At 38.4% G+C, this 13,250-nt stretch overlaps 1 protein-coding gene across 2 annotated transcripts; it reads right to left on the bottom strand.

Moving 5' to 3' along the window:
* Window positions 1-3,977: 3,977 nt before the first annotated feature.
* Window positions 3,978-13,239, bottom strand: LOC113233125 (heterogeneous nuclear ribonucleoprotein A1-like). Of its 2 annotated transcripts, XM_026468122.1 has the most exons (9): window positions 13,102-13,239; window positions 12,314-12,694; window positions 12,003-12,090; window positions 9,301-9,487; window positions 8,557-8,699; window positions 7,972-8,125; window positions 7,222-7,328; window positions 5,523-5,567; window positions 3,978-4,303 (listed from the first exon to the last, which is right to left on the bottom strand). In XM_026468122.1, exons 2-8 carry the CDS (start codon window positions 12,679-12,681, stop codon window positions 5,556-5,558), a joined length of 1,059 nt encoding a protein of 352 aa, XP_026323907.1. In that variant the 5' UTR covers window positions 12,682-12,694; window positions 13,102-13,239; the 3' UTR covers window positions 3,978-4,303; window positions 5,523-5,555. The 2 variants fall into 2 exon arrangements, with proteins under 2 accessions (XP_026323907.1, XP_026323906.1); XM_026468121.1 differs by lacking the exon at window positions 5,523-5,567 and having other exon boundaries at window positions 3,981-4,303.
* Window positions 13,240-13,250: the final 11 nt, after the last annotated feature.

Consider the following 13,250-nt stretch of genomic DNA (forward strand, 5'->3'; position numbering starts at 1 on the left):
AGTCAGAGCGCCACTTATATTGGTCGACTAATAGCATTAATTTGCATTAAGCATTGCCTTAACCGTTCATCGACGATCCGTAGCAAAAAATTGCAAAACTTAATACCTATTACTCGACCGAGAAAAAAGTTGCCCACTTTTTCTTCTATTTCCGTGTTCCTCTTCGTTCGCCATAAAGGAAATGTGGAAACACGCAACTGCAACAAATACTAATTAGTGGTATGCATTGTAGTGTACGCGCCGCTATTATTTATTTCTTCATTAATTTGTACCTTGAAGAGTTGAACATGGTTTTTGTCGCGTGGAGTGCAGTGCCAATACAAACAAAAACTGTTTTATTAGTAGATTGAAGTTCTACATTTAGACATGAAAAAAGAAATCTTCAATTTGAACTTCGATAATTTATGTCTCTTTTACCAACAAATCACAAGTGATTTTGAAGAATGCCGGCCAAATCCATTTCGACAATTTCGTAAAATGGCGAGGGTCTACTATCTGGTACCATCTTGTCAACCTTTAAACCTAGCAACTAGGAAAACAAGAAATTATTATAGGAAATGAACCTATTTTTCCACATTTAAATCGCATATAATTGTTTTTTCAAACAAAACCAACGTTTCGGGCCCTTTACAGGTTCCATTATAAAATGTATAGAGCGCCATTTTCAACTACAAATTGGTGTTACAGCTAAATTTTGACTCTAAAAATTTAGTAAATACTTGAAATGTTTATTTCTTACACTCTATATAATCAATAATACAAAGATCGAACACTCAGAAAATTCCTTCAAGCCGGTCGTATTCGAACCGACGTCTTCTTGCATACCGTGCCAGACGCTATGCCAACTAAGCCACGGAACGAACCAACGGACCCAACGAATTTTTCTACGTGCTTGCGTCGTGTCTTTGTATTTGGTTTTTCAACGACTTTTTAGTCGTAGCGCCATCTATGAGAAATCTATGAAAGATTTATCACCCAGTTTGTACCTTTACAGTTACTAGTCCTGGCGAGAGATGTCTCTATTCACTGTATTTTCAGTTTTTATTGAATTAATATTCAATTATTTTTTGTGGAATTACTCCACTAGTTTGTTGTAATCATTAATACAAAGATCGAGCACTCAGAAAAAATTCCTTCGATCCGGTCGGATTCTCTCGAGCGTTCGAAGGAATTTTTTCTGCGACTTTTTAGTCGTAGCGCCATCTATGAGAAAATCTTTGACACTCTATATATTCACTATACATATCTATGTATTCACTATACACTCTATATATTCAAAATTATGTGTACGACTTTTCCACGTAAATGTACATATCAATGAAAATAATTGAAAATCCAATATATTCTAAACAAAGGAGCGACTAATTCTAAAATTTCGTGACTAGAACCGACTAATTCACGACTTTTTCTGGGTGCAATCAGATTTAAACTAGGTGTGGTTTTAGAGATTCAAAAATAGTGCTTCCGGAATAAACTTATCCCGGCGTGGACTGTAAAAGACCTTAATAACTTCAAAATGGCGTAGCAACTAAATCTATGTTTGTACGACTAGAACCGACTAAATCACGACTTTTGTTTAGTGTAATCAGATCTAAGCTAGGTGTTATGGTTCTCGAGAATGAGAAATGGTGCCGCTGCAATAAGCTTGTTTCAGCGTGGACAGTAAAGCACCCTTATAATTTTTAAACGGCGGACCGACTAAATCTAGTTTTTTGCGACTAGAACCGACTAAATAGTGACTTTTGGTCTGGTTAGTCGAATTTCAAAAACTCGACTATTGTCACATTGGGTTAAGACACGCAAAGACATAAAGCATATTATTATAATTGTGTAGATAATCAGTACATGTCCGCTTGACAGGCTGTTGTTTAATGGCAATAAGTTTCACTTTCTTGCGGCAATTATTCCACGTGCTAACTTGGCGTTTGATAAAGTAGTTATACGAACTGGTCTCGCTCATTAAACTTCGCGCGTGTTATCTCGTTAACGACGGTTCAAAGTACACAAGTTAATTTGCAAAGTATAGGGGAAAGTTGGCAGCAAATAATTCTGCAAGTTTTAATTCGGGTAGTTTACGAGAATTCTTAAAAGTGGAACAATGTGTAATTATAACTATTGTACTCTGTCCCACCATTTATTTCTTCTTCTTTTAAATGTTATGGCCCCATTGAAGTAATCTATGTTTTTGCGAATGTCAAGTTGAGAAAAAAACATTTATTTAACTTTTGAGATATGCACGCCTCTGAAGGTCCGTAATTATTGACATACAACCATAGACAAAAAATACAATACTTCCTGGGCTCAGATTTTGACTGCCATTCCTATTGACTTACAATTATATGGACGTCGGGTCCGCGCTAAAAAGTGTCCGCACTTGTAAGGCGCTAAAATCGTATACAGAGCGCCAAACTCCGCTTTAGTCTTCATTTGTTCTACGGACAGCGCGATACTGCGATGACATTACAATTTAAATTTCGAATAGGTTGACTTGGGACATTTTTTCGTGGTTTTTGTATTAGACCCGTCGTCCATTTATTTGTAAGTCAATGGCCTTTCCCGAGCGGAAACTGCGTCTTTTCCGAGTCGAGGCGTACAATATTGCGGATGGGCTACCACATCGGATCGACTCCTATTTTTAATTTTAGTGAAGCGACTTGCTCTTTACTTCCGATATTTATCGAGCCAACAGATTATGTAATGAAGATTATACAAGTTGATAAATTTTGGTACACTCAAGAGCACATCAAGCTTGACAGTGTACTTTCGACCGTTCTTATCGAAAGCGGCATAGAGTTGGATTTAAATCTTAAGTGTAGCTTGATGTTCTCTTGAGCCTGTACCTGTCTAATTAATTATAATGAAATGAAATAAGTTATAAATAATTATAATAAATTCTTACTGGTTATTATAACGAATCGTCGTACTCTTATGTCGTGCGCCTGGTTGTAAGCGACACGTCTGTCTATAACAATTGCAGTGCCTCTTAGTGCTTTGAATCACAAAACCGGAATCTATGGAATTGAAATAATGTTACTATCACAGACATATATGTCTGTGGTTATTATTATCGTCGTAGAGAGAATTGTGTGTCATTTCTACGTAACTTTTCAGGACGATGATAAAAAATGTGGTTGTAAAATATAGTAAACAAAATAATGTTTCTTGTTAGCATTTTAATTACTTAAATTATACCTTTTTTAAATACTATATTAGTTAAATAATGCATAATTACGCAGATTTATAAAGTTTTGCTTTGACAAAAATCAGGAAAAAAACTATATAATTTGGTCGACCACGTGATATCATGATCGAGTGGCTTGCACACCGATTTTCATGGTGTCGCCATCTGGGAGGTTCCGAATTCGAATCCCGACAGAGTCCATGTAGAAACACCAACTTTTCTATATTGCCTCGAGTCTGGGGGTGTTTGTGTTACCGTCGTTTCCGATTTAGTTACTTACTTTGGGATCAAAGCAACGTATGTGATATTGTCTAATTATATTTTGCATGCGAGGTTTCACGTTATAACACTTAACATTGTCTTCGTAAACTTAACCTTTACTTACCTATATATAAGTATATATATATATTGTGTAACACTACAAGAACATAGAATCCTTATTAGTGATACAATGACCTCTAGTATAATGTGTTCATAGAGAAACTCACTATAGTGATATTTTTTTCTTCGTACATAAATTTGTCAAACGCAAGATCACGATTTGTCTAATCAGACAATATGTTTCTTCTTTTTTGAATCCGCTCACATTCACGATTAAAACTTCTTCATAAATAAAATCGATTGTTATAAAAAAATCGAATCGGAAACGCATTAGGACTAATTGATTAGAATTCGGACTGTTAAAAGGTAATTGATTGAATAAAAAACATTGAACAGAGTATGAATACTAATTTATTATAAAAATGTATTTACAGCGTCTTGCAAAATTAATTAGAAATTTATTTTATAGAGCGATAGAAACATGTTATTTAATGGATCAAAAAGTTATTGCGTGACGTGTAGAGGTCAATAAATTTAAAAGACAATCATTTGCAAATAAAACAACTTATTGTTAGTAATTACAATGTTTTATTATCTGTCAAAAGACAATAGCTTATAATTATTGAATGTACTTAGTAAATACAATTAGCTAGATTTATCAATTCATATCATATCAATTCATACTGTAGTCACATAGGTCTCTGGGAGGCGCACACACACACGGACATCGATCGGAGTTTTGGGGCTCTACATCTGCCGGAGCCGTTTGTTGGGTCGCTGACCGTCGTTCATGAACCCGCCCTGCAATAAAACGTCGTGTTATACAATTATTTCAATTAATATAAGTGTTGGGCCTTACTTCTCAGCATGTACGAGATCAGTGTTCATACAAATGGGATGCATTGTCCACACACTTCGAAGTCGAATTGTGTCGACAGTATTGAGAGTATAGACGCGGTACTACGAGCTGATAAGCTGGTACTGGCGGCAGTATTGACATGATCGAGTATATAACCAGAAATATAGACGAAATAAGGGCCATGCACCCTTGGCAACTCATCAGGCAAATGCGCCTTATATTCTTTCGAATATCAAATCTCGTTTGCGTTGAAATCACAATTTAGAAAGCTGAAATAGCGCCAACAACTGACCTGTGCGTACTTCTCCGTATATTCAAAAAAAATACTATATTTATAAAGCTATATTGACAAGAGAATATAAATATCTCCAACAATGGAGGGCTGTTCCATTCGGTGGTGTGGGAAAAACAGCAAAACATCTAATTACAAAACAAACGGAATCACATTTCATCGGTAATTAAATGTTAAATATGTAATTTTTCAATTTTCGTCCATAGCTCAAGTTAAACTGGCAGATTTGACGTGAAACAATTGCCGACACCCGCCAATTGTTTCGGATTCGAGCTGGCCCATCGGAGCGCAGTTGTCACCGTAATGATTTGACAGAATAGTTTTTAAACAAATTAAATGACATTTCGTCTGTATTTCTGGTTATATACTCGATGACTGACATTAAAGACTTTGTTAGTAAAAAATTTGTTATTTAAATATTATTATATACAACAAGCCGAGTGTTACAATATTATTTGTCAGCATTTAAAGCTCGAATTGTGGTCAGATTTCTTTTTCTTCCTCTCGGATCGTCATTGGGACTTGATATATTGTAACATAAACAGTTTCTATTTGAGAATGTTCTTGGTTTAATTGTTAATTTAAGCATAATTTTAAACTACGTTTTTGGCAAATCTTTGGGAGACAAACTTAATGTGCATTCGATGGAAAGAAACTTGTAAACCACCACATCAGAAAAACAAACGTATTTAAAAAAGGGTGTCGCTTTTTCGTTTATAAAATAACATATAAATATTGAAGTTGTTTCATAAAACACATTACTTTTCTATGCCGTGGTGCATAGTGGCTAATATTAAACTTTTACACCCCAATTCAATTGTCGCAGAGCATGCCCTAAACAATACAAACACGCATCACAAATTGTTTACCTGCTTTGGTTCTTGCTATTACACAACTCTCAACTAGTAGAAGTTCTGAAAAGAATGCACAGAACAGATTAATGGCAAAGAGAAGTGCAGCCCTACGCGCGTTCGTTTATTCTCATGTTCCAACCGTACTGCATTTCTTTGCACATCTTTCTATGCACTCGTTTCTGACTCAACAATAAACAGGCATGCGTGCAAATAATAAATAAAAAGCTTCGAAATTATTGCAAAAAAATACAGTTTTAAACGAAAAACAAAATAATAATCTTTGTTAGATGGTCGGTGTAATGAAATAAAATAAAGGTGAAAACGCATTAGGGTTCTGCTGAATTTAACAACACAATCAGGATTAATTGTTTGAGTGTGTAGTAGCGGAGGGAGCATCAATTGAATTCAAATATGTTTTGGTTTTATGGCAATCTAACGTCGAGGCTGATGTAAGCAATATGTATGCAATAAAAACACGCAATAAACGGTATTTATGAACTACCTGCCAGATATCCTTGAGTAATAACGACCGCTTATCCGAAAATTCAACTACAACATTTGAGGCGAAACAAAATGCTTGCTGACGTCAAGCGAAAGATAATATTTACCAAAAAATACATTTCACAGTGAGTGGAACTGCTAAATGACGACATTCAGATGGTTAAACGACAAAACTCTATTCCACAAAGCGGCTGTAGAACTTGGACATTTTTAAAACGATACGGAAAGTGCGGGCCTTTAAAACAGATCAATATATGTTGTATGTATTTACACCAAACACTGGAAATGATTACAAACACCTGTGTGTGAAGTAAACAGATCGCCAAACAAGCCAACCTATTAGAAAAAAGCGAATTGTGGAGACGAAAAAAAACATGACTCTCACGAACACAACGAACTGCGTTAAAATGGTGAAGTAAAACGCCATTATCGATCTTCAACGGAGAGAATACTTGCTAGTTATGATTAGCTATGGGAAGAGCGCCCGACAGTTTCACGCACCTTGTCTCACACCAGAAAGTTGCTCATAATTTCGAATGTCACCTCTACCATGTATGTTCTACTTTGTATGGCAAATTGTACGGTGTCCAAAGAAGTAATTATATATATTAGTCATTTTGGAAACAAAATTCAACGGCGACATCTGTCTATATTGTAAAATCATGGTAGGTACCCTGATCGTAGTTAATTTAAGTTAGATAAGCTCCTGTCAGTCATAGTTAACAGATAATGCGCGTTCACCTTAAGGTCACAACTATAGATATTGTGCGTTATTGTGTAGAAGAAAAGATGTTGTGCATCGTGTGCATATGAAATAATGTCATTTTTTTTTTAAATACTATCAATTGAAAAATACAAGCTATGTGCACAAACATGTATAACATCTATAAATTCAATAAAATCACAAACTTTTACACTATACAAAAAAAAGGAGTCTAGCATTCGACTGCTTCAAAATGAAGCAAATTCTACGTAGTACGTGGGATGCGACACGCGTGATTTTTCGCTGGTCAAATCTTCCATCAATCTGGCACCATTCCAACTTGATGGAGGACGAGAACGGAACAGATAGCAAATTGACCACATAATCTTCGTCATGTACATTAGGCACATTTAACACGAACGTGTCGCATCCCGCATATGTCGCGGAATTTCAATCCTATATGCATGCACATAGCACGTAAGTGAGTAATGGAGAATCATGTATACGTACGGGACGGCCCATGAAGCCTTGCGGCGGCATGTAGGCATTGACGGGTGCGAAGCCGCCGCGCGGGAAGGCCCCGCCACGGCCTCCGAAGCCGCCACGACCGCGCGCACCTGTGGTGAACAGTTACAACTTAGTGGCGATTTTGACAATAAGAGAACCTGTACACATCATCATCATCATCAGGGGGCCTAAAAACACCACACTTACTATAAGACACTCTTTGATTGCGCTCCCTTTGGACCTCATAAATATGCACTTATTTAGCAATAGTATCTGATTTACATTAATGATAGATTCATGACAGCCTATTTAATAAGATCCACTTAAAAATAACAAATTTTGAATAGCAGGAGGAACGTGTAACTACACAAATAACTAATTAAATTAAATTAAATAACGCACACACTCAACATAGCCCCGCACTAGGGAAACCCTGTGTCGCGGGTGCCATGGACACACACATAGACAACCACAAATTACACCCAAACTCACGAGAGAAATAATTGTAGGCCATACAAATATTTCTCCCGGCCCGAGAATCGAACCTGGGGCCTCTGCGTGGCAGTCCGGCATGGTGACCGTTCGGCCACGGAGGCAGTTCAATTAAACTAAATAGTTTCAGAAGTCATGGCAGTGAAAAGGGCTAGCTCTGCGTAAATGCCGCAGTTTCCCACGGCGCTGGTATTCTGCCAGAACCGTGTTAAAAGAGACTGAATGAATATTACATTCGTTCATTCAAAATGTGATACGAACCTCTAAAGTTGCCACGTGCGTTGAAGTTGGCAGCGCCGCCGCGTGGGCGGTAGTTGTTGTTACGCGCGTTGTTGGCGTTGTTGGGAGCGCCGCCGCCGCCGCCACCGCCTCCGCCGCCGGACCGGTTCTGGTTGCCCGGGTGCTGTCGCTTGTTCTATAACATGAACCATTCAATCAAAAACTATTACTACATCTCTTAAACCTATAAAGTTAATGAAAAACGGATGACATCCATTACTCGCCGGGTCTTTAGGAAAATTGCAATAAATGGCACCCCTCATGGAAGAATGGCATGAAGTTACGTCAATAATGGTCATTGCTCCATTGGATACAAAAGAGTATAACCAACGTGATCTCCAATATCAACTAACAATGTCGACGGAGTTACAAGAATTGGGTAGATAGAACGTAGGTTATATTTTTCTGTATCCAATGGAGCAATAAACATTTTTGACGTAACTTCACTTATACCATTCTTCCATGAGAGGTGTGATATATTATACTGTGCCAAATTCATAGCATACATTTCAAAAATATCAAACTACAAAATGAGGACGATAAACAAGTTTGATGTCAAAACTGAACCTTATTAACATTGGCAGAGTGCGCCTTCTGCTCCTCCTCGTCGCGGTACTTGGACACGGTGACCAGGAACCCATTGATGCGCAACTCGCGATCCAGCTTCAGCGCCTTCTCCACCGCTTCCTTCTCGTGGAATGTAACTCGCACTACAAAACAGTTACACTTTGTTTGGACACTAACTTTTTTTTAACAAAATGGACTAACTAGCTCTGGAGTAGATAGCATCTACGATGGAACGAGCTCGCCCAGAAGAGGTCTATTCAGTCGCAGCTTAAAGATACGGGTTGTATGTGGTCGGAAATACAGGCGCAGGCAGGGAATTCATTCCTGGGCTGCGCGCATCATAAAAGATGATGATAAGCACTTGATGCGCTTGAAGGGAATATCGACCAAGTAAGGATGATATTCCGCCGTACGCCTGGAAGTCCGATGGTAAAGGGCAGACTCACAGAAAAGATTCACACTCAGTGGGTTAAACAATGAAGTTTAGATTCGAGCTTATCGTCGCCAATAAATATAGGCCACATTAAAACATTATCTAACATCGAAATTGTGAATTTTTAATCAAAGAACAATGCACTGCTTTACTATTCATGAAGTCTGGAAATTACTGAAATCAGTATGTTTACAATTAATTTATATGCATTATTACAATACAGATACGTAGTTCATAAGCCGCAAGTCGAGAATGAAAACAACCTGTTGTGGTCATAATACCTGAAAAATATACAAATACAGTGCACTCACGGATCTTATACTTGGTCTTGCTGAACTCATGTATGTGCGCGACTTCGCCGCACTGCGTGAAGAGCAGGCGCACGTACTCCGTGCCGGCCTCGTAGGGCACGCCCACCAGCACGGCCGTCTCGGCGCGCGACTCCACGGCCACCGAGATAGCGCAGTTGTCCAGCACCGTGCCTTCTTCTGTCAGCGCCTGCACGGAGACCACGTTTAGATGCGGCCTTTGGATGCGCGAGGAACGAGTTGGCAAAGCAATCATTGTACAATCCAGACCAAAAATATGTATACACACTTTTCAAAGATATATACGTACACGCAGTAAATATTATAGTATGCAAATGTACACGTTTGGACCGTTCTCACTGCGACTTTAGCACAGTATTGGTTGAATTGGAGTGGCTCAAGGCGTCAAATACGGCTCTCGCATTAACGAGCGATTTTGTGACTCAAAGGCCGCATGTGATGCTGGAAATTTTAAACAATAGAGCTTGTTGAAGTGTTCAGCCAGGGAAGTACTGCCACCTTACCTATTTCTGCCGCCAAACAGTGAGTCCGGTTTAGAAGTATAAGGGTGCTGGTGAAATTACAGGCACATGGGACTTGTCAACTTATGCCTCAGGGTAACAGGCGCAGTGGTAGTGCCCATAAGATCTTCGCGATTTAAAGCTCTGAGTGGCTCTGTAACTGTTATGGATAGGCGTGTCACTTACCACCAGGCGCACGACTTGATCGTTACGCCAGTAGGTATTATTAAAAAAAAATTACCAAGTCAACGCAATGCTGAAGGCATGCGGCCGCGACAAGCGTTAACGTATGGGAACCGCTTAATTATCTTGTCATTTTTCTCAATATCATCAAATTTCAATTATCTTTAATAGGTTGCTCCATTTCATAACCTTAAATGTAAAAAATCGAGCGGCCGTTTATTATATTACGATAGTAAGTTATTTAATATCCAATATATTATCATTGTTCCTGTAGACATGGTTACATTGAAATAGTGTATACATATTTTAATCTCGACTGCATAATTTATAACATAAAACATAGTATTCGTTGCAAATAAAGAGTACCTATTGGAATTTCTCAATGAATCAACGAAAACACACACCTCATTTGTTTTGTGGTTCAATAAAGTGTTTACATACATACATACACGCAAAACAGGTGCATGAAAATATTTGGAAAAAGATTCTTCCAGAAATACATCCACTTATTGAATGTATAATTTATGACGCAAAGTGTGAAATGATTATAAACCTGTGCATCTATTATGAGAACAGTTGTTGTCGTAAGCGGGCGCGCAAAATATTTAACCATTTTGTACTGCAAACTGAACCCAAACATTGGTAACAGTTAAAAACAAGTAACAATTTGCATGAACTGCCTCTGTGGCCAAACAGTTACCTTCCTGGACTACCACGCAGAGGTCCCGGAATCGATTCCCGGGCCAGGAGAAATATTTGAATGGCCTACATTTATTTATCTCCTGAGTTGGGTGTATTTGTGTTTGTCTATGTATGTGTCCACGACACCCGCGATACAGGATTTCCCTAGTGCGGGGCTGAGGGTCCGCGGTATTTATTTATTTAAAAATATTTTACGACGTCGCTACCGACAACGGTGAGAGTACTGCACTAATTATTTTGAGCTGTTCAGCAAACAACACTCATGTGCATGTTTTCTTGCTTTCATTAGGGAACTTGAATTAATTTCTGCACTGCAGAGTTTAGTAAGTCCTAGTAAGAACAATTATTCTTGTTTATTGCTTTGCCAAAGCCTCGTTACGCCGCGCTTAAAACTATTTATCTCTTTCTGTCTGAAAATTAGTAGTGCTCATAATTATTTAATAAAATTAATTTTATTACCATTATTCTTTTTAGCTTGCATATTATTTATTAACATATTTTGAATTTAATGTTTATAAAGAAAATTTACTATTGCACTTATATTCTTTTTTATTTAACATTTTTTGGCCATCATTTTTAGTAAAAAATATATTTTCCTTATGGAAAAGGCCACTTACCTTGAGGTAAAATTACCAACAAGTAGCATAGGGATGTTAAAAACATTATAAAGCTTATAACTAGGTGCTGGTAACATCATTTAATTCAACAAGCCAGGAAAATTGGTCACACATGGTTGACATACAGACCAACTTATCAGTTGTATGAAAAGATAATTAAAAAGATTAATTTATGCAAATGACAAAGATTAAAATTGAAAATAATGGTAAGCAAGAAACTGTTTCTTTTATACATACTCTGCTTTCTTGCCATTATTGTAAAGAAACACAGATAAAAACTAAATGAGAGCAATTGGCATTCTATGTTACTTTACAAACAGTTGCAACTTACCACAGTTTCAAGTATACATGTACAAAACATTACAAATGTCAGGGAGAATTCAGCTGATCTCCTACACGTATGCAACAACACTAGGACTAATTTTGATGAATTATGCAACAACAAAACAACAGTCCAATGGGGCCCTGCTTCTGTAGAAGACCAGCCTTGTCAAACATTCAAATAATCACTCATTCTGCACATGGCTCAGGGTAGACAAGTCCACAGGCAATTTGGAATAAAGAACTTTAGCCTTAAACATATAAAGGCGCCCTTTCAGTACACTGACAAAGGCAAAATTAATCTAAGTATAGCTACTATGACTTCCAATAGAAATAATAAGTTAGAAAACTTTTGGTTTACCTTTTCCAGATCGTCTTTGTTTTTGAATTCGACTATAGCCGATAATGTCGGAGTTGTGGTCAGTTCAGTAACAATGATTGGACCACGTCTAAAAAGAAAGAAAATTCCTCTCATTAATTCTCCGGCCACAGCACGTTCCGGGAGCAGCTCGCGCCTCGGAACACATTGCAACGTTGCATTAAACATCATATCTAAGCAGAAATCAAACTGTCTTCTACAATAATCATTATAATTCAGGGACTGATATTTGAATGTTAGCAAATACAATTTCTCAAACAAATCCCCAACTGCCACCACTAATGTGCACTTACTTTACGCTGGTGACTTCTCCATGCTTCGAGAACAACTCCTTGAGCTTCTCTTGGTAGTCGAAGAGGTAGCTCGATGGGAGATTCTCAACCAGCAGTTTACCAGATTCCACTTTGTCCTCTTTCTTGTCATCGGCTTTGGCGTCGCCGTCAGCGTTCTCGGCCTGCTCTCCTTCTTGCCCTTCGCCGCCGACACCAGCACCGTCGCCTGCTCCTTCTTCAGCATGCTCGTTCTGCTCAGTTTGCCCATTATTTTCTTCAATGGACTCTACCACTTCAGAATCGGGAACTTGCTCTTCCGCAGCCGGCGTCACGGCTTTGGCCTTCGCCGCCTGAGCTTTGGCACCACGGCCTCGCTTCTGTGCCACCATCTTAACTATTGCACTGAAATCAACGCAATAACCACCTGAACCACGCTTTACAGTCACGCTATGTAACTATCGACGCGGTTCCCGCCATGCTGTGCGCAGTTTTGCGAGCAAACGCGGTAGGTATCTACTTGGCGCCGATACCACTCCTTCAAGGACATTGAGTGACGCTAAGGCGGCGCGAAACTCCGTAATACGTAATATTAAACAAAGTGCGCGCTTATTCGCAGAGATGAGCTAAATTTAGCATGATGAGTTAACTTCATAACGGTATCTTAGACGTACGTACAAGCCAAGCGCGCCATCGACCATGGCGTTTTCGCAAGTGGAAAATTCAAGAGCCCTACGGATTCGCTGCACAGACAATTACCTACGACGTTTTGTACTTGAATTTTCAATAACATAACAGCAAGTTTAACTCACCGGAAAAACGTAGACTGTAGAAATCAATCGATGCACAATTTATAGCGAAAGGACGCCAATTTATAAGCAATAATAACACGAAACCGGCATCACGCAAGCGCGTCCGCCATTAAAAGTGAGGTTATCGGTATTGCCATTTTCAGTACAGC

The sequence above is a fragment of the Hyposmocoma kahamanoa genome, unplaced genomic scaffold (assembly GCF_003589595.1).
Source record: "Hyposmocoma kahamanoa isolate Upper Pololo Valley unplaced genomic scaffold, ASM358959v1 78, whole genome shotgun sequence".
NCBI classification, from domain to species: domain Eukaryota; kingdom Metazoa; phylum Arthropoda; class Insecta; order Lepidoptera; family Cosmopterigidae; genus Hyposmocoma; species Hyposmocoma kahamanoa.

Coding starts and splice junctions, on each gene's coding strand:
- LOC113233125 (XM_026468121.1), bottom strand. CDS start 12,681: ATGGTGGCACAGAAGCGAGGCCGTGGTGCCAAAGCTCAGGCGGCGAAG. Junction 9,488..12,002: donor ACAAAGACGATCTGGAAAAG/GTAAACCAAAAG, acceptor GTCTCCGTGCAG/GCGCTGACAGAAGAAGGCAC. Junction 7,329..7,971: donor CGCACGTGGCAACTTTAGAG/GTTCGTATCACA, acceptor TGTTCACCACAG/GTGCGCGCGGTCGTGGCGGC.